Below are 27,945 nucleotides of genomic sequence, written 5' to 3' on the forward strand. Positions count from 1 at the left end.
GCGGGGCGCAGCACGTGTGGGCGTCAGAGCACCTCGACCGGGGCAGCCTGGCACTGCCCTGTCCAGGCGCCCGGGATGCGCAGGTGTGAGTGCTCAGCAAATGCCATGTCGTCAGTACTGTTCATTCTCAGGGCGGTGTGAGTACAATCTAACCATTTAGAGCCAACGCGTTTTGGAAACTTTTCCCTTTTTTCTTTTCTCCTCTAGGAAAGTCAATGAGAACATTCCATTTTTGTTCTTGAACGGAATTTTCAGTATAAATATTACGTATATATGTACATGTGTGTATATATATAAATATAAACATAAACATATATGTGTATTTCTATATTCAGTGATGTGGGAAGTGTTCGCATGACCGCTAAGGTGAAACTGTGCGTAATGTGGTCCTAACTGAAATGCATAAACTATACAGAATATAATCAGAAGTATATGTAAATACTTAGGAGTTCATGCATTTGACCGTTTGAACAATTAGGATTACGTATTTAAAATAAATTTGGGTGCGTGCTGTGGATAGATCATAATTTTTATGAGTGGAGTCAAGGGTGTAAATATTTATTTAGGGATTTTCATGCACATCCCCAAATTGCCTTCCAGAGAGGCTGCTCCACTCTTGTTTATTCACGGTGGCTTCTGATGAGCTAAGATCTAGGGACTCTGACCGCCATTGCGGAGCCGGGGCAGCTGCAGTGTGGCCCCTCGGTGAGAGCGCTGTAGGACGCTGGTCCGGGCAGCCGGCCGGCCGGTCGGGGCTCTCTTCCTGCTTTGGTTGGCCGGGCTGGTCTGGGGCTCTTGTCTTGTCCTGGCTCTTCGGAGGAGAAATAGATGGTCTCCAGGACCCAGCGGCTGCAGCTGCAGCAGGGGGCTTGCCTGAGGGGGACCTTCTTCCGGAGAGTCGGGCCCCTGGGTGGGGTTGATCCGGTAGCCAGCTTCAGAGAGCAGGCAGCGGGTGGCCGGCCCCTCATTCTCACCTTGTGCTTTCTCACATGCTTGCGCTTGGCCGGTACTGTCGACTTGGATTTTCCTGTAGCATGTGTTCTTTCTAAACTCCCCCTGGCTGAGTCCGCAGCGTCTGGGCCAGGTGAGCGGCATCTGTCTGTGATGCAGTGGCCATGGGCCCCTCCCGCGCCCGGCCCCAGCTTGGCAGGAAGTCCTTGTACGGCTTGGGGGCTGGTGAGCAGGGCCAGGCCCTCCCTCGCCCCAGTCACCCCCCCAGGCTCACGGCCACCTCCCTCTTCCTGGCACCGCTCTGGGTTCTGGGGGGCCACAGGGAGCCACGTGAACGCTCCTGCCTTCTCGGGGGCGGGTGAGGGGCAGCAGACGGTGAGCACGGGAAGGCTTGTGGAGCCTTGTTTTGGTTGGCTGCTCTGTCTTCACGTTCGGGGCTGGCCCACAGCTCACGGTGAGTCTCCCACAAGCCAGCAGGGCTGATGGACTGGCTGCCTCCCTGCCCAGCTGATGGGCAGGGCCTTGCCGTTTCCTAGTGTCTCAGAAGCCGAGACCTGCTGTCCTTCATCTTGGCCTGATCCTTTTACCCGGACAGCACCCTCTCAACTCCTTCCTGCGGGTCCCTGCCTGGCCCCTGCGCCAACCCAAGGTGAATCAGCTTGGAGTGACCCGTTTTAGGCCGGCACCCAGCTCCTGCCGTCAGCGGGGAGCTTCTCTGGGGGGTGGTGAGCAACAGTCCCCGTGTGTGGTGGGTGGGCTGTGGTGGCCAGAGGTGACTGGACCCTGACCTTCCCCAGCCTCAGAAGTCCCTGGTCAGCCAGGTCCCTTCCCAGCTTCAAGAACCCTATGGCTGTGGTCTCCTTGAGGGACGGGGCTTGGGGGAAAGATTGATGTCTTTTTGCTGTCCCTGGGGTGGAAGTTTCGGAGGGAGGGGGTGGGTTGGGCGCCGTCAGGCTGTGTCCTTCACAACATGCAGCTCTTTGAATGTCGAGAATGAACCCCAGCCTCAGCTGAGCCAGGAGGTGGTGAGTGTAGAGACCCTTTAAATTTGTACTTTCACAGTTTAAGTTGAAGATTAATTGGACTCCACATAACACTCCAGAAAGTTTAAACACCCCAGTTCACAATCACTTTTATCCATTTCTTTTTGAACACACTTGTTGCTGGGCTTCAAAGTTAAAACGTCCATGAAACAATGAAAAGCCGTCTCCCCACATCCTCACTGGTCCCTGGAGGAGCTTTCGAAGTCTTCACGAGCACTTTTCATCTGCAAAGGAGATGTTGTTTAAAAGGACCCTAGACCCTGTGCAACGATGTGATGAAATCCCGTGCTGAGGGGAATGGACCGCGTTTTATCTTCACCCTGAATCTGGTGCCACAGAGAACGTACCTGCTCCCCACAGGGCCAGTCCGCGATGCTCGCTGTCACCACCTTCTGTCTGCTTGTTCGGGGGGGTTTCCTTTGCTTGTATTTGAAAGAAAAGTCCTCGAAGATGTTTTAAGATGCCAGATTCTGGGGAATGTGTCAGGGGCCGAGGAGCATCCCACAGCTCAGTAAACGCCAAGGGGGAGAAGTCCCTGCCTGGATTGAAAGCTGTTTTTGTAGCTTTAGCTGCTGAGTGACTGGGGTTAGAGACCCAGCCCTTCCTTCAGTCGGAGCCACAGGACTGGAGTCTCCAGGAGCTGGCCGTGAGCCCGTCGTCCAAGTTCAGCAAATGCAGACAGCGATAGCCTTGCGGTTTCTTTCATGTGAAGACTCAGTGCTCTCGGGTTCCTTATTCATCTTCATTGCACACCCACTGGGGGGGGATTGTCGGGGCCCCTGGACGGTCCCCGGGGGCTGTCACGCTTAGAAAAGGGACTTTGAGCCCTCTGGGAGAAGCAGCAAGGCCGGGCCCTCGGGGAGGACAGAGCTTTCCTTAATTATTTCCGGCTTCCGGGAAGCTGGATCTCGTGCTCCTTAGTGATTCTGTATTGTGAGGGCACCGATTCCGTGTTTATACCATTAAAAAAAAGATGGAAGAAACAGTATATTTCCTTCCGTCAAGAATTTCCACTTAAAATTCGTTTTGAGTAGGTCAATCTAAAGTGGAATTTTAATGAATTATTTTGGGAGCAAGTGGTTTTAGGGGATTAAAGCTAGAGGGTTTCATCACGCAGTCGTGTTTCTAATTCCTAATTATGTAGCAGTTACGATTTCTTCATCTCCTCCTTTTAAGAAATGTATAAATAGATCTTAACAGCCAATGCCTGCCCCTTTTCTTGAGGATGTATTTAAGTATTTTATAAAGGAGGTTCGGTACTTGTGGAATGTGATTTAAAGGTTCTGTGATGGGGTTAGTGCAACATAAGGCATTAAAGGAATGTGCCCTGTCTTGTGCCTCCTTCCAAGGCTCCACGAACAAGGGTTGGTTTCCACTGGGGAGGTTCCAGCCCCTTGGCCCAGCCTCCTTCCAGCTAGGAATCCTGGTGACCGTTGTGTAAACGGGCCTGCTGAACGCCCTCTGTTCCTAAGAAGTCAGGGCGATAGAATTGCGGACTGTCGTTGGGTCCTTTATGATCACACATGGTGAAAAGTGGAGAGAGACGTTGTCTTGGGCTGGTTTCCACTGGGCTCATCTCCCCCAAGGGGGCACCCCCATTGCCAGCCATACACACGCGGCCCTTTTCCTCCCAGGCCCAGTAATGAGTGCCGGGATGTGCAGTCGGCCATTCGCCACTAGCAGAAACCTGTTTTCAGTTTTGTGTTTGTCACTGACTTGCTTTCATTTATTTATTTATTTAGGGATGCAGTTGAGTTTTTTTTTAACTTACTTTCTTTTAGAAACTACTTTGCCATATATGTCTGCTTCCTTAGACAGCATCCCGTTTAGGTTTACTTTTTCTGAGATTTTTAAAGTGTCATCATCCTGATACAGCCTTCTGCCGCTTGCTTTTTTTAAAAAAATTCAGTATTGTTTCCAAGACTCATGACATCATTTCTTTTTTAGCTGTAAATCATTCATTTTCGCTGCTAAATACACTTACACACTCTTAATATCCCGCAGCTGACCTGTTGACGGCTCTCTGGGCTGTTTCCAGTTAGTAGTGCTGTAATGACAGTTCTTGCACTATTCTCTTGGTACACACAGGCAGGCATTTTTCAAGCGTGGGTATGCCTGGGAGTGGGTCATAGGACCAAGCTTCAGCATTATAAGAGAAAGCTGATGAGTTTCCAGAAAGTCCATCCTCCTCTGTAGCCTTTCCGACACTTGGTAGCTCCAGAATGGGGTGGATGTCCGTCTCCCATTTCACGGTGGTCTGATTGCCTCTCCTGCGTTACTGATGGGGTCCTGCATTTTAACCTATTTTTTTCCAGCCACTAAGAGCCCTTCTTCTGTGAAAAGCCTACTTGTCCTTTTTGCCATTTTTCTTTGATCTTTCTTGTACTGACTTGTAGGAGTTACGTATATGTTATAGAGCCAAGTCCTTTGTCAGGTACTTTGTCAGTTATATACAGTGTGGACCACCTTCTTCAGGACTCAGGCTTTCACTTTTAAACAGTGTCTAATGAGCAGAAATTCTTTTTTTTTTTCAAATCTTATTTTATTATTTTTTTATACAGCAGGTTCTTATTAGTTATCTATTTTATACATATTACTGTATATATTGTCAATCCCAATCTCCCAATTCATCCCACCCCCACCCCCCCGCCCCCGGTTTCCCCCCTTGGTGTCCATACGTTTGTTCTCTACATCTGTGTCTCTATTTCTGCCTTCGAGCAGAAATTCTTAATGTAAATGTAGTCAGAGCGATCGGTTGTTTCTTTTGTGGTGAGCACGTTTTGTATCTTGAGTTTTTCTTTCCAAGGTCATGAGGATATTTTCCAGAGAGTGTGTTCAAAAAGTTTTAAACTTTTGCCTTTTTCACATTCAAGTGTTAATCCATGTGGAATTAGTGTTGGTGTACAGTGTGAATAGGAATGAGTTCCATCTTCTTTCCGTAAGAAACAAGGGATACCCCGTCTTTCCCATAGTCATGTGTGGAGGACTCACACCATCTTCTTCAGGACTGCTCTGACTGCTTCCAGCTTGTTCTCCTATATCGTTTGAGAATCACCTTCTCAAGTTCACGAAATACATCAGTTTGAAGAGAACTGATATCTTTATGGTAGTAAGTCTTCTTGTCCTTCGGTCATTTAAAATACCTATCAGTAATCTTTTATAATTTTTTATCCATAAAGGTCTCTTCTATCTTTTGTTACATATAATTCTTGGTACTTTGTGCTTTTTAAAATACTGGGATTCTCTACTTGTTGCATTAATATTGAAATGTAGGTGGGTTTTTCTGTATGTTGACCTTACCCAGCACTTTGTTAAATGACCTCATTAACTTCTCTGTAATTCTTTTTTGTTTTTTAACGGGAGAAGGGTTCTGTATTTTGATCATAGCGTCTGTGAGGCGTGGTGGTGTGTCTTACCTCTCTGCTTGCATTATTCCCCCATCAGCCAGCTCCTCTGCGGTGGTGTTGCCTGGAATCTTGTCTCGGTCAAGGTTCACCATTAAAAGCAATATTTGCTGCGGGGTTTTTTTTGAGTATATGATAGGATGTATTATTTATTTAATAACACTATTTTACAAAGTCTCAGAGAAACAATGAAAATTTTAGGGAAAATATAGATTAGATTTTACTAGTTTCTCTATTTATTTTATAAGCATTTTCCCTAATTTTTCATTTCTTTTCTTTTTCTAAATCACACTATTTTGAAATATGAAGCCCTTTCACCCTGAACAGATTAACATACTTTTAAAAGTCTCAGATTAAACTTTTATATAGCATCTCGATGTCTTTATTATGAGAGTTACAGACTGCTCTTTAGAAAAGCTTCCTAGCAAAGAACCATAAATATAGTCCTTTTATAGGGTATGCCACCCTTTAAGAAAAACAAATAAAATCTAATTTTTAGAGGGTAAGAAAACTCGTCTAACTTCTCAGTCTGTGAAGATGGCGTTAGTGTCAATACTTTAGTTTCCTATAGCGTTAGATACAGATTCTTGCTGTAATCCTTAGAAATACAATAACTTATAAACTTCAATTCTAAGAAGTAAGTGTAAAAACACACCAGAAACCTGCAGATTTGTTTTAAACATTTTCAGAGCCACTACTCAGTTTTAAAATGTTAAAATACAGGAAAAAATAAAAACAAAAATCATGGGTCTTTGAACTGAAAAAGCGTGGTAGTAAAAAATTCCCTGTATAGCACTTAATTAGAAAGTAATGCCTTGCCATATATCATCTAAAAATGCAGAGTTGCTTGTAAGCAATTTACTCTCCTCAGTGTCCCCAAACAATTAAAATGTGACAATTTTCAACATTCAATTTTACATGAAATATTCTAGGCACGTGGCAAACTACCCACATACTTAAATGCATTTTAAATAAAACCCTTATATGAACTTATACACAATACACTAATTAAACACAAAACTAGAATTATAGTAATGAGGATACCAATTTTTAAATTTTTTAAAGAGTTACACACAAAGTAACAGGACATACAAAGTAATAGGATACGTCCAAACTGTTCAACAAGTTCAGGTGGGAGAAGAGCTCTTCGAGTGGAACTGATCTCTGGCAGGTCGGGTGCTGACAGCACACCAGGTCCTTGTAGGGGATAAACCATATCTGACATGCCAGAAACAGTGGGATTATTTGGGGCAGACCCCATGAGCAGATGGGAGAGGTCTGGGTACATGCGGACTCCTTGCAACTGATGGTCCATGAGCCACCCGGCATTTTCCAAAGCTTCCTGCAGGGCTGTGACGTGGAGGCCGGCATTGCCGAGCCCAGCAAAGAAGACGGCATATCGAAAATCGGAGACACCAGCGACCGGAGAAAGTCAAAAAGCAAGGAGAAATAAGAGAAAACCCAAGACGCTAGCTCAGCCCCAAAGCTTAGGGCGCGCACGCTAAACGAGCGCCCCGGCACCAGTCTGCCGTGTTTTTTTAATAGATCCCCTTTTTCAGGTTAAAGAAATTCTCTTTTATTTGTAGTTTGCTAAGGGCTTTTATAGTTGTTGGATTTTATATTATACTTATTTCTATTATGATGATGCTCATGATTAATTCAGTGAATTACATTTATAGATGTTCTATGTAGATGTTGCGTTTCTCATTTTAAAATACTGCTTATTTTAGTCTATTATCTTTTTTATAGACTGCTAGATCAAGCTTGCTAATAATTCATTTGGGAATTTTGTGGCTATATTCATGACCAGGACTGTAATTTTTCTTTTTTATACTGTCTTTGGTATTTGTAGCAAGGTTTTGCACTAGCCTCACAGGATGAGCCGGGAGTTCTCTTTATTTCTCTGTTCTCTTTAAAGTTTTGTTTAAAATTGAACGATCAGTTAGTCCAAAGGTTGATAATACTGTCTCTAATATGATCTGTGTGGAAAGATTTTCAAGTATTGTTTCACTTTAGTTTATGATTATAGAGTTGCTATATTTTCTATTTTTTGTCAACTTGGAAAAGTTATGTTTTTCTAGAAATGTATCTGTTTTATGTAGGCTTTAAAATTGATTGGCCTGAAGTTGTTCGAGTCTTTTCAATTTCTGCCATATCTGAACTTTGGTGACCTTTTAAATTCCTGATGTTTTAAGTTTGTGCTTTTCTCTCATTTTCTAAATCACTCTTCTCAGAAGGTTATCTGTTTTGTTGGTCTTTTCAAAGAACCAATTTCTTATTGTGTTGGTATGTGTGAGTGTAATGAACATTTTCCAGTTACTTATGTGTTTATTATCTCCTTCCCTCTGTTTTCCTAGGATTCGTTCTAGTGTTCTTTCTGAAGATACATCTATCTAGCTTACTAATTGTATCCTCATTATTGTCAAATATAATCGTTTAAGGTTATCAGTTTTCCTCTAAGTATAGTAAGAGCAGAACCTTTCAACTTATTATATGTACTTTTTCCATTATCTTTCGATTCTAATTATTTGTAAGTGATTGTTAGGATTTCTTCTTTGACACAGAAGATATTTAGAAATGTAATTAAAAATTTTTTTTAACTTTGTATCATAAAAAGTCTTAGACACACTTAGAAGTGGAGAGACTAGTAGAAGGAGCCCTCAGGTTCTTACCAGCGAACGTAACAGGGTCGGGTCGTGTCCAGCTGTGTTTATCTGTGTCCCACCTCACCCCTCCACCTCTACCCTCACAGTCATTTTGAATCAAATCCCACTCATTGTATCATATCATCTGTAACTATCCCAGTACCTACCTGTCTCCCTAAAAGGTAGGGACTCTTTGTTTTCAACGTAAGTACAATGCCATTTTCATGTTTAAACAAGGTCAGCAATTCTTAAATTTTAATCAGTGTTCACCTAGTATTTATATGTCCCTGGTGTGTGTGTGTGTGTGTGTGTGTGTGTGTGTGTTTTAATTGAAGTGGAATCGACATACAGCACTGTGTCGGTTCCAGGTACACCACATAGCGATTCGGTATTTCTAGACATTAAAAGATGTCACCATCTGCCACCATAGAAAGATACTGCAGTCTTGCTGACTCTGTTCCCTGTGCTGTACGTTACAACCCTGTGACCTGTTCATTTTGAACCTGGAAGTTCAGACCCGTGACTCCCTCACCTGTTTCCCTCACGTCCCTAACTCCCTCCCCTCTTGCACCCACCAGTCTGTTCTTGTATCTGTGAATCTCTTTCTGTTGTTTGTTCATTTGTTTTGTTTTTCAGATCTCACATATGTGAAATCATACGGTATTTTTGCCTTTCTCTGTCTGACTTACTTCATTTAGCATAGTAACACCCTCTAGGTCCATCCGTGTTTTCACAAATGTCAAGATTTTACTCTTTCTTACGGTTAATATTCCGCTGTATTTAAATACCACGTCCTCTTTATCCGTTCACCCTGATGGTGTTTAATAAAACATGTGCTGCTTTAGTTTACTGTTTGACTTGGGGTCCATTTAGTGCTCGTGCATGGTGACTGGTCTGTCTCCAGTTCATCTGTGTCTCCCCTCCCTTTTTTGACCTTTGCAGTTTATCTCTGAAGCTACTGGGTTGTTCGTCCTGTAGGGTTTCCCTGTGTTCTAGGTTCTGCTTGATTTCATCCCTGTCTTGTCATTTAAAATGGACCTCTGTTGCCTGTGTTTCCTGTACGTTGGTGGTTAGAGCTGGAGGTTTGATCCGATTCAGGTATGATTATTTTGGGCCCGACTCTAGATGCAGTTGTCTACATCCACCAGGAGGACCCAACTCGGGAGTGGGGTGGGGGGAGGTTAGCAGCCACGTGTCTTGTTTTCTCCTTAAAATCTTTTTATTGATCTTGCCGTGCCCAGCCACTGCTTTGGGAGGCCTCCCCTCTGTCCCCAGCAGTTAAGTGTGAACCGTTACGCCGGCGCCCACGGCGGGCAGGTGTCCCGGGGCCCCCGGATGCTCTCCTCCCTCCCCACCAGCCACGGTTTTCACTGTCAGTTCAGCTCCCAAGTTAGATGCTCTTCCCCGTCTCCTGCCTGTTTGTCTGGACTCAGCTTCAGGTTTGTCACACTCTGCACTCATCTTCTCTCCCTCATCTCAGACGTTCTGTGGGCTTTTCTCTTAACCAAAGGCTTGTCGGCGAGTCTGTAACCTGTCTTGGTCTTTGATCTGCCTCCATCTGTGCATGTTCTGCATTCACTCTTTTTTTATATATATATAATTTTTTTAAACTTTATTTTATTTATTTATTTTTGGCTGCGTTGGGTCTTCGTTGCGCACAGGCTTCCTCTAGCTGCGGCGAGCGGGGGCTACTCTAAGTTGCGGTGCGTGGGCTTCTCAGTGCGGTGGCTTCTCTTCTTGCGGAGCACAGGCTCTAGGCACACGGGCTTCAGTAGTTGTGGCTCACGGGCTCTAGAGTGCAGGCTCAGTAGTTGTGGCACACAGGTTCAGTAGTTGTGGCTCGGGGGCTCTAGAGCGCAGGCTCAGTAGTTGTGGCACACGGGCCCAGCCGCTCCGCAGCATGTGGGATCTTCCCGGACCAGGGTCGAACCCGTGTCCCCTGCATCGGCAGGCAGACTCTTAACCACTGCGCCACCAGGGAAGCCCCTGCATTCAACCTTGATCGCAGTTTCCCCGAGCACGTAGTTCTAGCTTGGCAGGTGTCTCTGCACGCTCAGAGCTGGTTCACTGTTTTCTGGCTGTTTCTGTGCGTCCCTTGTCGGGCAGCCTCACTCGTCCTCAGGGTCTGCTGACCTTTCTCTCTAGTGTCTGTGGTTCCACTTTGAAATTGTCTTTATTGTTGCTGTTATTGGTTTGTCTCTCCGCTTGGTTGTGCCTTCCCTGTCTCCCACCAGTCCTGGAAATGCTCAGCCATCTGTCTTCAGATGCTGCCTCTGAGGTCTGACCTCTGACCTTCACAGTCAGTCGGGGGCCCACACTTTGGAACCGACACCGGGCCTGAATTGCAGCTCTGACCTCCCTGCTGGGTTGGGGAGCTGGGCTGGAGGATGGGGGGGCTGGTGTGGGGTGCAGTGAGTGAGAAAGGAGAGGAGCAGGGGCCTCACTGAAATGACGGTCTGATTTAAACAGAAACATTGACATCACCTAGATTCTGCCCTGGTGTCTTACTTCTCTTCCCCATGTGCTCCTATCCTACAAAGAGCTTTTTATTTCTTTGACAAAGGAAGAGAAGCGAGTGTGGGAGGGGGGAAGATCTGACCTAACTCCTTGTCAGCCGCTGCTGTGGGATCAGCACCCGGCCTTGAGGAGGCCCTGTTTCTCCCTCTGCATTAAGTAGACGCATTCTCATTCTTCGGTGCCTCATAAAGCTCGCGTGTCTCTGCGTCCTGTTCACAACACCTGAAGCTGAGAATCCGTTTTGGCTCCGTGTCTGCGGGCACCCAGGGACCCCTCACCTGTGCTGCTGTGAACACAGCAAGTTGGCGGAGCGGAGGCCGGGCCGGGGCCGGGCCAGCGCCACTGGAAACGGGCAGGCAGCGGGCTGCTCCCTGCAGGCCTGACTCTGCGCTCCTGGCGTTAGAGGGGTGCGGAGATCTGGGTGAGGCCCCCCCACGGGGTCACAGCCAGGGAGGATGGAGGACGGCTCCCATCTTTCCTTTTCCTCCCAGTGTTTAGGCCACTGTCCTCCACGCGGGTGACCACACTGCCCGCCCTTTGCAGACGGTCCTTGGGACTGTCAGCCCCAGTCTGTTTGTTTGCAAACCCCAAGTCTGTTTCAGTTGACGGGGTTTCCAGCCTAGGACCCAAAGGACCCTCGTGGGTTTGTGTTTCTAGGAGAGGGAGAAGAGGCTGCGGCTCCTTCCCTTTGGGGTCCTCACGTCGTGATCCCTCGTTACCAAGGTTTCCTATCAGGCATCTTCACTTCTGGTTAAGGCCCAAGATGGAGCTTTCCAGTATCTGAGCACGTTCAGCCCTCTGTTTTTATCCTTTATGAATCTGCAGTTGATTTTGCTAAAATTAACCTGATCATCACAAAGGGAAGTTCCTGTTCACGTGAGAAGGAGAATTTTCGTCCCTAGGTCGCTGGCCCCTGCTGCTGCCCCGTGCCTGCAAGCGAAGCGCGCTTCCCTCAGACGGTGACACTCCTGGATCCCGTCCTCGTGTTCTGGGGGCAGAGGGCAGAGTCTGCCCGGTGGGCCCTGTGGGCCCTGCGGCCTGGGAGGGCAAGGCTGTAGCGCTGGCTGATCCAACCTGACGCCGGGCCGGGTCTCCTCCCCTCTTCTCTCCTCGCTCTGTGGGAGCTCCTGGAAGCTTCTGTAAGGCTGAGCGGCCCGAGGGCTGGACCCTCCAGGGCAGGGCTTGGCGCCCTGCGGACTGCAGAGCGGACAGTGCTGGTGGCGGAGGCCAGCGGGCTTGTTCTCTGGGGCCTCACGTCTGGGCTGCCGGGAGCCGGAGCCCGGGCGCCGTGGGCACGTGTCCTCACGCATGTCCGTGACCTCTGTCTTCAGTTGTCACTTGTGGGGATGCCGAGGGTGAGCCGGCGCCCTTCTGGGGGTCTCTCCCGCATCCTGACCGCAAGGCTTCACCTTGGGTCTTCACCACCCTCAGTGAAAAGCACTTTCTGGGGCCACTTTTGGGGGAAAGGTGTTCAGGAGCCCGGGAGGCAAGATGGGCTCAGCTCCGCCCGCCTTGCCTGGACGCCCATCCCGCTGCGTCAGCCGCCCCGGGCTCTTCTCCCTGCGTTTGCGCGGCCCCTGCGACAGAGGCCTCCAGGCTCGAGGCTGCATCCTGGCCCCGTGATGGACACTGGGCCACACGCACGGCCCCGGCCACGCGCCTGCGGGTCCCCCGGTAGGATTTGAACTCGCACCGGCCCCGCCCCCCTGCTGCGTGTGTGATCGTGTCCTCGCGCTCTGACCCACACTGGATGTTTGAGGGACCAGGTCTGTGTGCCGCGGGCCCCGGGAGCCGCTGACGCAGGGGGCCTGGACTGGATTTCTCTCACTAGCTTTACTTGGAAACACCTCCCTGGGGCCTGGAAGTGGAGGCCGCAGAGCTGGTTTCCACGAACAGTCCCCCCTCCCGCTCTGCTACCCCCATGGGGGCTTGTGGTGTTCTCGCTGGTGTCTGCGGACACTCAGGGCAGCCCAGCGGGGACCTCTAGGGAGGATCGAAGTGGCTGTGGGAAAGACCCCCTGCTGGAGGCACTGACTGGGAGGCCAGGCCTCAGGGTATTGATGGCCTTAGACTCTGCCAGGGAGAAGCACTTTGAAAACTTGTCGCTCGGGGGTGTGGTATGAGTGGGTGCTGGTGAAATCTGACTTAGGTGAAGAGACTGGTGTGAAACATCACCCTGGCGTTCATGGTGGCTTTATCTTTTTAGCAGTGAAGATAAGATTTCTGGGATTTTCGGTCTCTGCCTCTGCTCAGCAGGCCACGTTTGGCTTCCTGGTGCCGGTTGGGTCGTGCAGACCCGGCCTGGCTGTGCCTTTGGGGCCATTGTCTCGGCCGTGAGAAGAAGCTCGCAAAGCTGATTCCTGTGGCTGCCCCAGCCCCAGGAGCTCTTCAGGAAAAGTAGAGTTTTCTCCCACGGACAGCACTGGACTGCAGGGTGCTAGAGTGAGCCGGCGATCGTGGGGGACACCTGGCCTGTGGTCAGGACGGAGTCCAAAGCCGGAGCCGTGGGCGTGGAGGCCAGGGGTCAGCAGGCCCGCTGGTGTGGGAGGCGCTCTCAGAGCTCCGGAGCGGGGGGGGGGGGGGGGGTGGTTCTCGGGCCGCAGGGGGTCCTGATCGCCTGAGAGCTGCTGGAGTCCCCAGGGACGCCGTGCACTGTAGCTGAGCAGGGCGCAGGCCCTGTTGTTTCCAAGTCCCCAAGCTGCTGACGCCGCCCAGCCTGAGATGAGAACCACCACCCCAGGGTGACCTGCGGGCCCCCAGCTCTCCCTGCTCTGCTTTGTGTCACTGTTGGGGTACCTGTGGTTAGCATCCATTTTGGAGTCTGCCGGTGACATTTGCTGTGTGGCCTCGAGCAAGTCACTTAGAGTCCCCGAACTTCAGTTTCGCCACCTGTCAAATGGGGATAACGCTGGTATCCATCCGTGTCCTACAGTGTGCCTGTTCACACGTTGAGTGAGCCCAGGCCAGCAGCCCGCAGGACTGTGATCCCATCGTGATGTTTTTACTGACCTGGAGGAAGCGGGGGGAGGTGTGCCTGCCCCAGATACCCCCTCCTACCTCCAGCTTGGAGGACCCCGTGCCCTGCTCCGGTATATCTCTCATTGCTTTTGAAGAGGGGTCAACTCCCTTCTTTTCTGGAAGGCAGAAGCATGGGTAAGCCAGGGCCGCTCCCTTCTTGACGTCTAGATGTGTTCAAGGAAACCGCGTGCACAGAAAACACAACTCAGAGGGTTATGGTTTTTTTTTTTTTTTTTGCGGTACAAGGGCCTCTCACTGCCGCGGCCTCTCCCGTTGCGGAGCACAGGCTCCGGACGCGCAGGCCCAGCGGCCATGGCCCACGGGCCCAGCCGCTCCGTGGCACACGGGATCCTCCCGGACCAGGGCACGAACCCGCATCCCCTGCATCAGCAGGCGGACCCCCAACCACTGCGCCACCAGGGAAGCCCTCAGAGGGTTATGTTTAATAGACTCCATGTGTGTCACATCTCTCTCCCTGCCCCAGACCAGATTAAAAAAACCCTCCTATATGTACACGTATAAATACTTCCATGTATTATACGTTTCTTTCTTTACATTTTGACCCCAACTGAAAACAAAACAATGTAAAACATAACAGCCCGTTCTTGCACCATAATATTTTTTATCTTTATGTTTCAAGCATAATTTATATGATAGTGTGTTGTTCGCATAAGTTATCTCTTTGGCATTGCTTATATACATCTAAAGGAGGCAAAAAGAAGCGAGATGCATGCTCATCTGCGTAAGAAGCTGAAGTGGGGGTCACTTGTGTTTTTACATTCCCTACAGAATATTTTTAAATGTTTACATTAAAAAGCACTTGTGTACCTCGTTTCCCTTTCACACACATGCACGGGCGCGCACACACACACACACACACAGTTAAATAGAATAATTGTAATTCAGTTAAGAGCACCTTTGGGGAAATGATATTGCATATAAACCAGTCTTTTGAATGGAACTTGATTGTGACTGCTCAGCCCTTCTGAACGGTGTTTTTGATAAATTGTGCACCAGAGTTCCGCGGTGAGACGACAGATTGAACACGGGTATCTAATTTCACTCACTTCTGAAATTCACAAAAGCGCCAGTAAAGGTATATTCGTTATAAACCATGTCACCCCGAAACCTAGATGATGGTCTCTACTGTTTCCCACTAAAGGGACCCAGTTATCCTTAGAGACACGTCTGTTTCCTCGTGTGGCCCAGGAAGTGCAGGGAGAGCCCGGGACACCTTGTCTCAGCTGCACAGAGAGCTGCTCCCGGGCGGCCTGTGGACTCACAGTGACACGGCAGCCTTAGGACAGGAATACAGAGGCTTAGTTCACCATGGTCCCGAGAACCAAAACCCTCCTCCCTGATCACACGTGGAGCATGCTACAGGGCCAGCTTGTTCTTTTTAAAAATTGACAAGTAAAGGAAGAGAATCAAGCGCTCGCCCTGCCTTTCTTCTAAAAACCCTTTGTGAGAATAACAAGCTAGTTGACTTGGGACCCTTTCTCACTATAGAAGTAATGTAGCTAGCAAGTCAAGAGGGGTGGATGGAGCTGGAAAAGCCCTGTTTACAACAATGAAGACATCATCGGTGAGCACCTTAGCTGCCGATAACACAGGAGCCCGAGGGACACAGGACCTCTCCAGGGAGGCGGCCCTGACAGCAACCAGAGCTGCATCCTCTGGGCCTTCAGACCCCCTTCCAGCTCCCAGGGAATCTACACGTCAGGCTCAGTCAGCACAGGACGGGTGACCAGTGTCTCCAGCCCATCAGCTGGAGGGTGCAGGGGTGAGGGAGAAGGTGGGGGACCTTTAGATTAAAAAGAATTCAAAGGGTATGTCAGCCAGTTGCAGTGAATGGACCTTAATTGGGTTTTGATTTGAATAAAGTTTCAAAAATGTGTATGAGACTCTCTAAAAAAATGGGAATACCTTCTGGCTATTTGATAATGTCGTGGAGTTGTTAATTTGTTCTGGGTAGGTTGATGCTATTCGACTGTGTGTTTGTTTTGTTTTGTTTTGTTTTGTTTTGTTTTGTTTTTTGTGGTACGCGGGCCTCTCACTGCTGTGGCCTCTCCCGTTGCGGAGCACAGGCTCCGGACGCGCAGGCTCAGCGGCCATGGCTCACGGGTTTAGCTGTTCTGCGGCATGTGGGATCTTCCCGGACCAGGGCACGAACCCGTGTCCCCTGCATCGGCAGGCGGACTCTCAACCACTGCGCCACCAGGGAAGCCCTCGACTGTTTTTTAAGAGGTCATTTAGAGATACCGAAGGCCTTATGGATAACATGCTGGGCTGGCTGGTAGGCTTCCGGATGATCTAGAAGGAAGTGCAGCTGGTGGGTGTGAGAAGAAAAGGTTGGCCATGAGGTGGCAGGTGGCTGATGGATCCTTGGGAGTTGATTATACTGTTCTCTCTGCCTTTGTGTGTTTTTGAAATTTTTCCCTAAAACATAAAAATATATATTCCAGAGAGATGTCATCAGCTCACAAAGTTGGGGGAACAGAAAAGGAAACAACATCACCAACAGTCCGAAAGTTGGAAAGTAGAGCCATAAGTCTTAACCGATTTGGCAGTTTGGGCAGAAAAAGCCAGATTCCGAGCCTCCTGTCAGTGCCACCAAGAGCCCCGGGGGATAGATGCCACAGCATTCTCGAAGAGCGGCCCCATGTCCTGCCCTCCGGGACGGGAGCAAAAGGGGGCTGGGCCAGGTGGAACGCAGGGCGGCAGAGAAGCAGACGCCCCGCTGTGCTGGGCGCCTGAGCCTCGAACCAGGGTGCCTGGTGCGTCCTGACTAAGGCCAGCTCCGCACACCGTCCAGCGAAGCTCAGCGTTGAGAACCCCTCTCTGCTCGCAGCTTCCAGCTAGGGTTCATGCCTCCACTCGTACTCAGGGACACATCTGCAGAAAATATGCAAAACTCGGTGAAAAGCTTAGAGTGTACATTTAAGGAAATCGCGAATAAAGCTGAGCGCTAGACACAGAAAAGGAAAATGGAGAGAGTGAAAGAGAGAATCAGAGCGTTGCCCCAGGAGGTTTACCACCCAAGAAGTTTCGGAAGGGAAAACAGAAACAAGGAGATGAACAAAACAGCCGTAACATCTTACGGAAAAACCCAGACAAACTTTCTGCCCAACCCAGTAACTCAGGGAAATTCCCCGCGACTGGAGAAACTGAGCAGGCCAGCTGCATGCCCCCCACAGCGGAGGAGGGAAGAGCCTCACCAGGCCACCTGCTTCTCAAATCTCAGAACACTGGGGACAGGGAGAAGGGCTTCTGAACATCCAGAGGAAAGGGCAAGCACAAAGGGTCCAGAGCCAGAGCCGCTCCGTGCTTTTCTCATGACAGGGTTGAGAGCAAGGCCGTGGATCGCTGCCTTCACCGCCCCGGAGAAGGTGACTTCCAGGCTGCAATTCTGTACACAGCCCAGGTGCTGATAACGTTGACAGGGAAGTAAGTGCATCTTCGGACGTGAAACCTCACGTGCCTCTTGGAGCCTGAGTTCCTGTAGAAAAAGAATGAACTGAGAAAGAAGAATGAAGAGTGGGGTAAAGGGATCAGGTGATCGACTCTGGGACAGAGACCAGTGGGATGGATCCCAGGGAGGCTGAGGGGGCCGGCCTCAGAGGGCGGCTCTGCAGGAGATTCTGGGCCGCCCGGCTGGACCGGAGCTCAGCAGCCGCTGGGGCGGGTGTGGGAAGGGGGCTGACCTGTGAGGACCTTACTTACCAGGCGAGGCAGGTCTCTCCGTGGGGCCTCCTGCGAGCCTCTCACCTGGAGGACAGCCTGGGTGGAGCAGCGGCAGGACACAGGGCAGTGCTGGCCCGCGGACGGCCCCACCGGGTGCTGCACTGGGGGTGGCCCTTGGTTTCCCGGGGCTCACTCTTGACCTCTCCCGGACAGAGCTCTTTTCTGTCACCTGTCCTAGAAGCTGAAGGCAGCCTGAACTGCGACTCTGTCTTTTCCTGGGAACCTTTGTCACCTCCCATCCCACTGCTCCTGCACTCACCGCGGTCACGTGGAGGACACATGTTTAGGGATACATCTGTAGATGTTATAACCAGAAAGAAAAGCAGGGATGCTGAACGAAGTCAGAACGTTGCTGGGGGCACAGGCGTGTGACGTGTGGGGCACGGAGGGCGATGCTCTGGTTCTGGTTGAGGTGGGGGGGTGACTGTGTCGCCCTTAACCCTTCTGTTCTCCAGGGTGTGTGACACATTTCACCGTAAAAGATGAAAATATTTTGAACTCAGTTCTACGTTTCCTATACACCCCTCCCTTTCTTTCTCTTCCTCCGCCGCCCCCTGCAGTCTTTTCTCTCCCTAACCCTCACACACGCAGACAAACGTCATGGTAAGGGGAAACCGTGGCTCCGTGGATGAAATATCTTTTATTGTCCCCTAGATTTGAATGAGTCGTTCTTTATTTGAACAGACCCTAACGTCGGCCCTGTTTTCTAAAGAATAGTCCTTCTCTTTCTTTCCTATCTATATGATGACATGAAATGGTGTTATGAAAAGAGGACCCAACCCATGTAATGGAAAATTACAGTGTCCTTCTTTTCTGATCATTTATTTAAAAAAAATAGAGACTAGCAGATTTTTTCTATTCTGATTGAGAACTTGTAACTCACAGCCCAGGCTTGGCCATTTCTTACTGAAACTCTGAATATGGCCTTTGTGCTTCTACTAACGTCAGGAGTCTGATTGTATTAATATGTTTCTCAAGGCGCAACCTATAAAAGCAATTTTCTACTCTGCCATAAAATATTCATGAGAATACAGGCTTTTTTGTCTTGATGCTGCATTCTTTAAGTAGAGAAGCTTTCATTGTTTCTTCAGGGCTCTTTGGGTCAAAAGCACCAGCAGCTTCTGTTGGGAACTCATGGCATTTCAGAGAGTTTTTGATACAGAAATAGTCCGAGTCATGTTTGACGCACCCGCCAGCGACGGGAATGAATGGGGACTGTGGGTCTGATGCCGCAGCTGGCGCTCAGGCCAGGCCTGGGGACTGCGCGGCCACTTCCCCACCCGCCTGGCTTCCCGAGGCTGGGCGCACGAAGCGGGAGGAGGACCCTGCCTGGGCCCCCCGGCCTCGTGTAAGTTGCAGCGTTGGTTTGCGCGTCTGTAAACGCAGTGCTGTTTTCAGAGGTGAAGAAATGGCGGGAGCTGGTCGCGGTGCGTCTGACGGAGGGGATGTCTCGCTTTGCGTTCTCTTTGCTCCGCTTTTGACTTTCTCTAGCAGAGGAATGAAGTTTCGTGTGAAACCTCAGAAGGGTCAACCCAGGCAGGACCTGCATCCCTTTCTCACAGTAAATGTGGAGGGAACGTGGTGAGAACAGGGATGCCTTGGGCCGAGGACAGCCCGTGCCCCCCGCCCCCGTGCCCCCTGTTCCCTTCTGTCTGTTCACTGCAGGCAGAAGGGGCTGGCCGGGGCGGGGGTCTCCTCGACAGCCTGCGCGCCCACCCCCAGGGTGCATCCGCTCCGGAGTCTGTGGCATGACCAGGGGGTGTTTCCTTCTAAGGTTCCCTGCGCCTCCAGGCACAGGAGGCGGAGGAAAGGTGCAGTAAACAGAGGGAGGCTCAGCTGGCGGGTGGCGGGGGTCACGCCCCTCCCCGCCCTGCCCCCTCCACAGGGCCTGGTCCCGCCCAGCCCTCCCCCTGTGGCCAGCGCCCCTCCCGCCTCAGAGATGCAGCCCCGTCCTCACACCTGGGGAAGGTGTGAACCCTTCCCCAGGCCTTCCCTCGGCCCCACTGCCCCCTCCTGCCTGTCTTCACATCAGACCTGCCACAGGCCAGTGCCCAGCACAGAGCAGGAGTGTTTCCGCAGTACGTGAACGCACACTTAGAAACGTTTGGCCCATCTTATTTTTGGAGTCAATAAAAAGGATCCCTTAAAGTTGTTTTATGTTCAGTTTTTTTTTTTTTTTTTTTTTGCAGTACACGGGCCTCTCATTGTTGTGGCCTCTCCCGTTGCGGAACACAGGCTCCGGACGCGTAGGCTCAGCGGCCATGGCTCACGGGCCCAGCCGCTCCACGGCATGTGGGATCTTCCCGGACCGGGGCACGAACCCGCGTCCCCTGCATCGGCAGGCGGACTCTCAACCACTGCGCCACCAGGGAAGCCCTGTGTTCAGTTTCTGAAGATGTTATAACTACTAGACATTTCTGGTGGTCCTCCTGACCCCGCCTAGGAAGAATTAGAAGTAGGGAGAGGGTGTGCGACAGCGAGTGGTGGATGGGTCGTCTTCTGCCCAGCATCGTGGGGATGGCCTCTTTCCTACATAGTGTCTTAGGTCACCTTGGCACGTCACATGAGCGGGGACCACGTCTGACCACCCCGGCTGTCAGGGCAAGTGAGATGGTACTGCTACAAAATGCAGGCAATATGGTTATTTCACAGATTCTCTGTGGTTATTTTCTTAAGCTAAAATTCCGCTCCCTGACCAGACAAGCAGAGTGTAAGAGACACCGCAGGCCAGTCTCACCTATGACTATGGATTCAAATGTGCGTAATGAAACGGTCATAGGCTGAAGGCATCAGCGACTCTGTGTGTGTGTGTGTGTGTGTGTGTGTGTGTGTGTGTGTGTGTGTGTTGTGTGTGTGTGTGTGTAACCCAGGAAGACCAAGAGTCGGGTTTATCCTTAGAAAGCAAAGGCCAACTGGGACTTGCCTGGTGGCGCAGTGGTTAAGAATCCACCTGCCAGTGCAGGGGACACGGGTTCGAGCCCTGGTCTGGGAAGATCCCACATGCCGTGGAGCAACTAAGCCCATGCGCCACAACTACTGAACCTGTGCTCTAGAGCCTGCGAGCCACAGCTACTGAGCCAGCACGCCACAACTACTGAAGCCCGCACGCCCTAGAGCCCACATGCCGCAACTTACTGAGCTCATGTGCCCCAACTACTGAAGCCCGCGTGCTCTGGGGCCCGTGTGCCGCAACTACTGAGCCCGCGGGTCTTGAGCCCGTGCTCCGCAACAAGAGAAGCCACCACAGTGAGAAGCCTGCGCACGGCAGCAAAGAGTAGCCCCCGGTCGCCACACTAGAGAGAAAAGCCCACACGTAGCAATAAAGACCCAACGCAGACCAAAAAAAGAAGAAAGCAAAGGCCAACTAACCTGAGGAGGTCTGCTAAGTAACTCACCTGTAATCCATGAAGGAACTGGGCAGGTTAACCGGTTAATAGAAAAACTTCTTGAGCCCATCTGTGGATGCAGAAAGGGAGCTGGAAAAATCTGCCATCGTTCACAGTTACAGTGTTTCTCAGGAAGCGTTCAGTACCGTCATCAGTGAGAGCAGGGGATGCACACCACCTCTCCCCGCCGGAGGAGGAAAAACACGAACAGAATTTCCTTTAAGACGTCAGGTCACTTTCTCTTTTCTCTAAGTCTCTTTCCTGAGCCCTCCTCCTCGCCCTCCATAGTATTCTGTTCCTTAAAAGAACGTCTGAAGCAAATGGGGGAAAATATTGATTGAGGTTTTATAAAACTGGTGTTGTTTGCAATCTTTTTCCATTTTCTTATATTACATGATAAAAATGATAAAAAAAAAAAAAGAAAAAGGAAATTAAGAAAAGCCAGTCCTTACCAGCTGGTGTGCAGTGGAGGTTGGTGGGATCCACCGGTCCCCAGGCCTGTTCACCAAAACAGTTCATTTGTGCAGATTTTTCTCACGTAAATATCAAATAAAGACCTCGCCACACATTAAGCCTCATCCCCCACTAGAAAAAAAGAAATACATACATTTAAAAAGCTGGGGGAAGAAACCGAAGAGAAACAGTCAGCTGGTATTTATCCCAGGCTTGTTAGGGCTTCAAAGAGGAGAATTAAATATTTTCTGAAGCTGCTTGAATATTGAAGATTTTTCTCCATCCCCTGTGGCCAGGTCCCAGGCATTCCTTGCATGGAAGCTGCCCCAGGCTCTGGGGGCCTGGGGTGGAGGCCGGTCCCGGGGGTGGGAGAGACAGTGACTTCAGCCCCAGAGCCAGGGCCCCGCTCGCCCCAGGCAGCGTCCTGCACTCTTCCAAGGTGAGCGGCCCTGCAGGTGTGAGGCCACGTTCTAGTCCAGGGCTCCAGGGCTCAGGGAGTCAGCTCGGGGGTTAGAACCCAGGGCTTCGCCTGGGCCTCGCCCACCTCGCCTCACTCATCAGAAGGATGGTTGGCATGGGACCTGCCGCCTGGCAGTGACCACAGAAGTGCCCTCTCCTGAGGGGTGGTTCCACTTACGGGCTGTTTTTCCAGAATCTATGGACTGTGGGGCACAGACTTCCTGAGGGACTGGGTTATGTCCGGCCTGTGAGTGGCCCACGCTCACTTAGGGAGCCCCCAGGACGAGGCCAGGTGTGTCTGTCGCAAGGCCTGACCTGCAGAGGGTCTAGGCAGAGGTGCTAGGATGAGGCCCCGTGCCAGGTGGTGAGGGGCTGGCATTGGTGGGGCCCGTGGGTGTTGAGTCTGGGCTCCCACTGGAGCCCTGAGCCCCCCAGAGGGCGAGGCCCCAGCCTCCGGTCCCCGGGTCTGGTCTGTGCCGTTGCGTGAGCCCAGAGCAGGTTGTGAGGGGGGCTTTTTGGAAGGGACAGGGACCATGGGCCTCGGTGCTGGGCTGTCTTCCCTCCTCTCTCTACGAGCAGCGCCCGGGGCGCTCATCTGCGAGGAGGGGAAGCAGCACAGGAGCCTCGCAGGAAGTAAGGGGCTCCCCGCCGGCGCCCCTCGGCCTTTCACACGCTGTCCTGTCACACTAGGAGCACCCACGTCGGGTTATTTTGTGAGGTCCGTAATTTAAGGCTCGCTTTCTGCGTTCTTTTTCTCACTTTAATTTGGTATTGATTTGTAAGCCTTAGGATCGATTCAGCTTCTGTTTCTAATCAGAGTCACTTGTGGCTCTTTCTCGGCCATACATCAGTGCAGTGAAGACAGTCCGTTTCCTGGCACAGCGCAGAAGCACGTAACCCTGATGCGCAAGCGGTGCGGGCGAGCCGGGGGAGCGTTTTATTGGCTGCAGCCGGTAAACCTGTTTTCCAGAGGGCGCTCGCTTCACCATGGAAACGCTCTCCCCGTCCGGAGCGTCCGTCTGGACCACTTAAGTGGCACACACTGTCCTGTGGTCCCTGCATACGACTCTTCTGTGTCTTTGTGAAAAGGAGAAGAAAAGCATGGGCAATTTGCCTCTCTACTTACGGGTGTTCAGGGCTCTTTAGAGCCTTTTTCTTGCTTTTTCTCTTCATCGACTTTCAAAAAGGATGTCAGAAAAGGCTGCGGGGGCTGCAGCAAGGTCCTTTGAGAGAGCAGGGGCCCCTTCGCGGAGGGTCGGGTGGAGGGAAGAGAGTTTGCAGGAGTGTGTGTCCTGGTCCAAACGTCCACTGATTTTGGCCCGAGGGATAGAAACCTCAAAGGCCTCCGGGTCGTGCCTTTTGAGCCTGTTGAGGGAGGGGGTGCAGAGGCGTCCAAAGCGTACAGTGGCCCTCAGCGTGTGGGCACCCCGACTGTTGGCGGCGGCTCTCTGCGAGGGTGGGCGGGGCTGGGGGCTCCAAGGTGACCAGCGCTCTGTGCTGTGCTCTGTCCCGCAGTGGATGTGGCCTCGGCGCTGCCTTTGCCAGTGGCCCCCCCGGCGGTGCCCATGGACCTGCGCCTGGACCACCAGTTTCCGCTGCCCGCGACGGAGCCCGGCATCCGGGAGCAGCAGCTGCAGCAGGAGCTCCTGGCCCTCAAGCAGAAGCAGCAGCTGCAGAGGCAGATCCTCATCGCCGAGTTCCAGAGGCAGCACGAGCAGCTGTCCCGGCAGCACGAAGCCCAGCTCCATGAGCACATCAAAGTAAGTCGCCTGCCATCCGCCCCCCGGAGCCCTCAGAGCCCGCGCGCTCTTTGTGGCCCCGTGCTAATAAGGACCGTCCCTGATAACCAGCGGTAGCGCTGAGATTGACACACAGCCCTATTCCTTGCTGTGCAGTTAGTACCTGCGTGTCCAGCACTTGGGCACTGGTTGAGTAAATTGGGGCAGATGTGGCCAATGGTGGGAACAGCATTTAAAGTCAGGCTGTAGAAGCCTGCTTAAATTAGGGGAAATGCTTATCATCTGACTTCATCTACAGAGATAAGGTATGTCCGTAAATAGCAACATTACCGGCAAGAAGAAACACCTGTGTTTGCCAATCATCTTTATTTTCTTCTTGGGACTTGTCTGTCCACTCTTCATTTTTCCCACTGACTCTTTATGATTTGAAAAAGATATTAATATTTACTTTTCATTTAAATGGAATAAGAAGAAAACTAACATAGGTTGTTTTTTGGTACATACTCTCTGCATGTATTTAATCTGATCTCAGACTTCAAAAGTCAACCTATTAGAAAGAAACATGCATTAGTGATGCATAGAGAAGTCACGTCATGTGGTTGAGGGACCAGTTATGACATCTGTGATCATGACGTGTGCTCACTGTACTTGGGAACGTGGAGAGCAGTGCTGTCCAATAGAGATGTGTATATATTAAAATTATATAGGTAATTTTACATTTTCTGTAGCCACCTTGAAACAGCCAAAGAAACCAGCTTGTGTAAGTTACTTATTGCTATGTAACCAATCACCCAAAAGCTCTGAGCTGGGTAAAATAACCAACGTGAACTAGCTGATGGCTTCCGGGGGTCAGGAATCCAGGAGCAGCCTCACTGCTGGCTGTGCCTCAGGGTCTCTCGCGAGGTGCTGCTGAGCTGCCAGTCAGGGCTGTGGGCTCATCTGAGGGCTGGGTGGGGCTGCAGGACCCACTTCCCAGCTGACTCCCGCGGTTGTGGGCCGGAGGCCTCAGGTCCTCCTCACGTGGGCCTCTAACAGCAGCTTCCCCAAAGTGGACACCCAAGATCCAGGTGACCAAGAAGGCGGCCTCGGTGTCTTCCGGCCAAATCTTGGAAGTGACAGCCCCCAACCCTGCTCCCTTATTCTACTGTCATACGACCAGCCCTCCCAGGAGGGGCCCAGACAAGGGGTGAGTACCAGGAGGCAGGGATCTCTGGGGTCACTGGGAACCTGGCTGCACAGGGTAAACTAACTTTAATGTATTCTATTTAACCTCATATTTCTAAAATATTATTTCAACCTGTGATCCATATAAATGGTTTCGTTCACGCTAAGTCTTAGTGAACCGTCGCAGACGAGACACGTGGAGCACATCTCCGTTTGGACCAGCTGCATTGCAGCCACATGTGATTAGTGGCTACTGGATTGGACAGCAGGGATCTGGAGAATTAAAAGCCCACAAAGGGCTTCTGAGATGCCCTTTCCATGGAGACCAACACCACCTACGGCGGGACGTCGCCGAGGCCGGCCTCGGCCTCCTCGTTAGCCTGCGCCCGGTGCCGTGCAGAGTAGCCGCGCACTGTCTGTTTCTGCCTCTGGCCAGCTGACAGCTGCACCCGAGGCCGTGGGTCTTGGCGGTTTTGTTGCTGCCAGTGCTGCCTTTTGCCCTGACCCCGTGGGGCTTCTGAGGTTGGCAGTGGACAAACCAAGGAGAGAACACTGTCCAGAGCTGCTGGAAGTCCAGGCCTCATGGCTTTGCTTGTAGCGTTCTGAGCCAGCGAGTCCTCCTGCCTGAGAGGTCACCTGTCTCCGTGGAGACGCCCCCGCGGCCATCGTGGTCCTTTGCTGTTTAATAAGCGCTCTAGAGTTTGGGGTGGAGTGGTCGAGGGTCCGTGGGAGCGAGCGCGATGCGCTTTGCTCCCCTGATGTGAAGTGCCCGCTCCCCCTGGCTGTTGGGAGGAGAGGGAAGCCCCGTGGGATGTGCTGTGGGATGCAGCCTGGACCTGCCGCGCCGGTGGGGAAGCCAGCGCCTTGCTCACTGCTGCTGCTCTGTGCGGTGCAGGGGAAACGGGGATGCGGCGGGGGTGGGGGTGGGGGGGCCGGGACGGGGTTGGGGCTTCCCGCTGAGGCCCCGCCCCGAGGGGTCTGGCTCTGAGCAGCGCCCGACAAGGTGCCTGCCTTTCAGTACTGACAGAAGCCCCCCACAGGCCGCCCCTTTCCTTTTGTCTTTGAAGCTGCAGCCTCACATTTCTGTGACCCCTAAAAGCAATTTAGAAGCTCATCCTTGGCTCTCTCCCGACCAGTAGCGCTGCTCGCCCACGCAGAGCGGACTTCCTCGCCTCCTCGCCAGCCGGCGTTTTGGACTTTGGCCCTCACTAGCCCCGTATCTTTTTTTTTTTTTTTTTTTTTTTTTTTGTGGTACGCGGGCCTCTCACTGTTGTGGCCTCTCCCATTGCGGAGCACAGGCTCCGGACGTGCAGGCTCAGCGGCCATGGCTCACGGGCCCAGCCGCTCCGCGGCATGTGGGATCCTCCCGGACCGGGTAACGAACCCGTGTCCCCTGCATCGGCAGGTGGACTCTCAACCACTGCGCCACCAGGGAAGCCCAACTGCCCCGTATCTTGATCTCATCTCAGAAGCCTGAAGGATCACTGCAGTCTTGTGTCTTTCCGGTCCTCTCAGATACGTCCCCCTTTAACCGGGCTCCTGGTGACCAGGGGGCCCACACTGCCCTTCATCTTGGGAGGTGGAGCCCTGTGTGTGCCCCTCCCCGCCGTAGGTCACCCATCCACGTGCCTACCTGGTAGCAGGCAGCCACCCACCTCTGGCATCTGCGGGCCCGGCACGGCGCCTGGCTGAAGAAGGAACTCGGGATTTGCACTTCTCTCTCTGTTTTCACTCCCCCTCGCACCGTCGTCCTCACTCAAACAGCCCCTGATTGAGAGACTGTACCGGAAACTGGCGATGGTGGGTTTTGTGCTGACCAGGGTTAAGGAAGATGCTAGTTGCTTATGTTCTCGTGTCTGTGTTGGTTGAGTCTGTAGCTTTTACAAGACAAAAATGAGAAATTGCGACATCAGCGACCTCTCTTGTGTGAGGGGTTGCACAAATCAGCAAGAAACATTAGGATCCCTGCTTGAGCCCGGTTGGTGCTTCCCCCCCCAGGGCGAGACCGGGCTTCCCACTGTCCTGGGGCCTCGGCCTGCGGGGGCTTTTTCTCCCTGACCCCCAGTTTCTCTCCTCATCTGGGGTTCCAGGAGTTTGTGTCACCTCTTTGAAAAGGAACAGAATCTGCCTCCTGGGTCCTCCTGTCAGCACCTGCAGACTGTGCAGAGAGGGCTCGGAAGTCAGGGGTACCCCGACGAGCTCCCCCTGACCCACAGGCTGGGTGCTCCCAGAGATGGTGGGAGCCCCAGAGACGCAGCTCAGGAAGCATCTCAAGGTTACATGCTCTCTGCATTCTAATCGTTTGTTGTTTCTCCACTTGAAATGGAGATCATTCGTCTGAAGCCATTTAAACGATGTAACTGTATCGTCCCGTCAGTCGGCTTCTGCTCTGATGATTTACGCTCTTCACAAGGTATCATATTGTTAGTGACGTTTGCCAGTGGTGTTTGTCAGACGGATTTCTGGAGCACACAGTCGAATTAGTGTCATTAAATCATCAGTGAATTTGAGTAGGATTTTATAGTTAAAAAGGGAATAATTTTTAAAATGTAACTAAAATTGTTAACCCTGGGTAAAGAAGATCTTTCCGAGGGTTTCGACACGCAGTGTTGCACTTGTACTAGACGCAGTGTCTTTGTTGGTCTTGGCTGATTCGGGAGCCCCGTTCCCCCTTCTGTCCTGCACAGTTAGTTTTCTTCTCCCCAGAATGGGGTCCAGGCAGCATGATCACTGAGGCCCAGGGCCGTGAGAGTAGTGAGTGTGGTGTCTTGGTGTTTATGTCAGCTGGGATAGCCCAGGTGATCACCTGGCAAATGTATGTCAGCTGGGGTGGCCCAGGTGATCACCTGGCAAATGTATGTCAGCTGGGATAGCCTAGGTGATCACCTGGCAAATGTATGTCAGCTGGGATAGCCCAGGTGATCACCTGGCAAATGTATGTCAGCTGGAATGGCCCAGGTGATCACCTGGCAAATGTATGTCAGCTGGGATAGCCTAGGTGATCACCTGGCAAATGTATGTCAGCTGGGAAAGCCCAGGTGATCACCTGGCAAATGTATGTCAGCTGGGATAGCCCAGGTGATCACCTGGCAAGTGTAGCATTACCTAGATCTGCTGCTTTGGGGGTTTGTCATGTGTCATTTTAAATTGTTTTAAAATGTTATCAAGGGAATCCCTATTTCCAGTGTTTCTAATGGAAATGTAGTACAGTGTGAACAAGCAGAAGCTGGCCCTCCCTGCTCTCCCATCTGACTCCCCAGGCCCAGGTCTCTGCCGGCTTCTGCCAGTAGAAGTTTGTAGATGGTCTGCTTCGTCCTTGCGTTAAAAATCCCATGGGGTGATTACTTCCCGCTTGCTGGAGAGACTAGGCCTTCGCCCTCCATTCCCCCCCCCCCCCCCCCCCCCCCCCCCCCCCCCCCCCC

The 27,945-nt window shown here is 51.5% G+C and overlaps 1 protein-coding gene across 3 annotated transcripts in view; it reads left to right on the forward strand.

The window, feature by feature from the left end:
- HDAC4 (histone deacetylase 4) overlaps positions 1-27,945 on the forward strand; it is a 284,915-nt gene that overhangs the window by 150,311 nt on the left and 106,659 nt on the right. For all 3 annotated transcript variants that reach the window (XM_027116793.1, XM_027116797.1, XM_027116794.1), the window contains exon 5: positions 23,136-23,380. In XM_027116793.1, coding sequence (XP_026972594.1) covers positions 23,136-23,380 — 245 coding nt within the window. The remainder of the gene's footprint in view (positions 1-23,135; positions 23,381-27,945) is intronic.

The sequence above is a fragment of the Aethalodelphis obliquidens genome, unplaced genomic scaffold (genome assembly GCF_003676395.1).
Source record: "Aethalodelphis obliquidens isolate GAN/ISIS:26980383/991018 unplaced genomic scaffold, ASM367639v1 scaffold2, whole genome shotgun sequence".
NCBI lineage: Eukaryota > Metazoa > Chordata > Mammalia > Artiodactyla > Delphinidae > Aethalodelphis > Aethalodelphis obliquidens.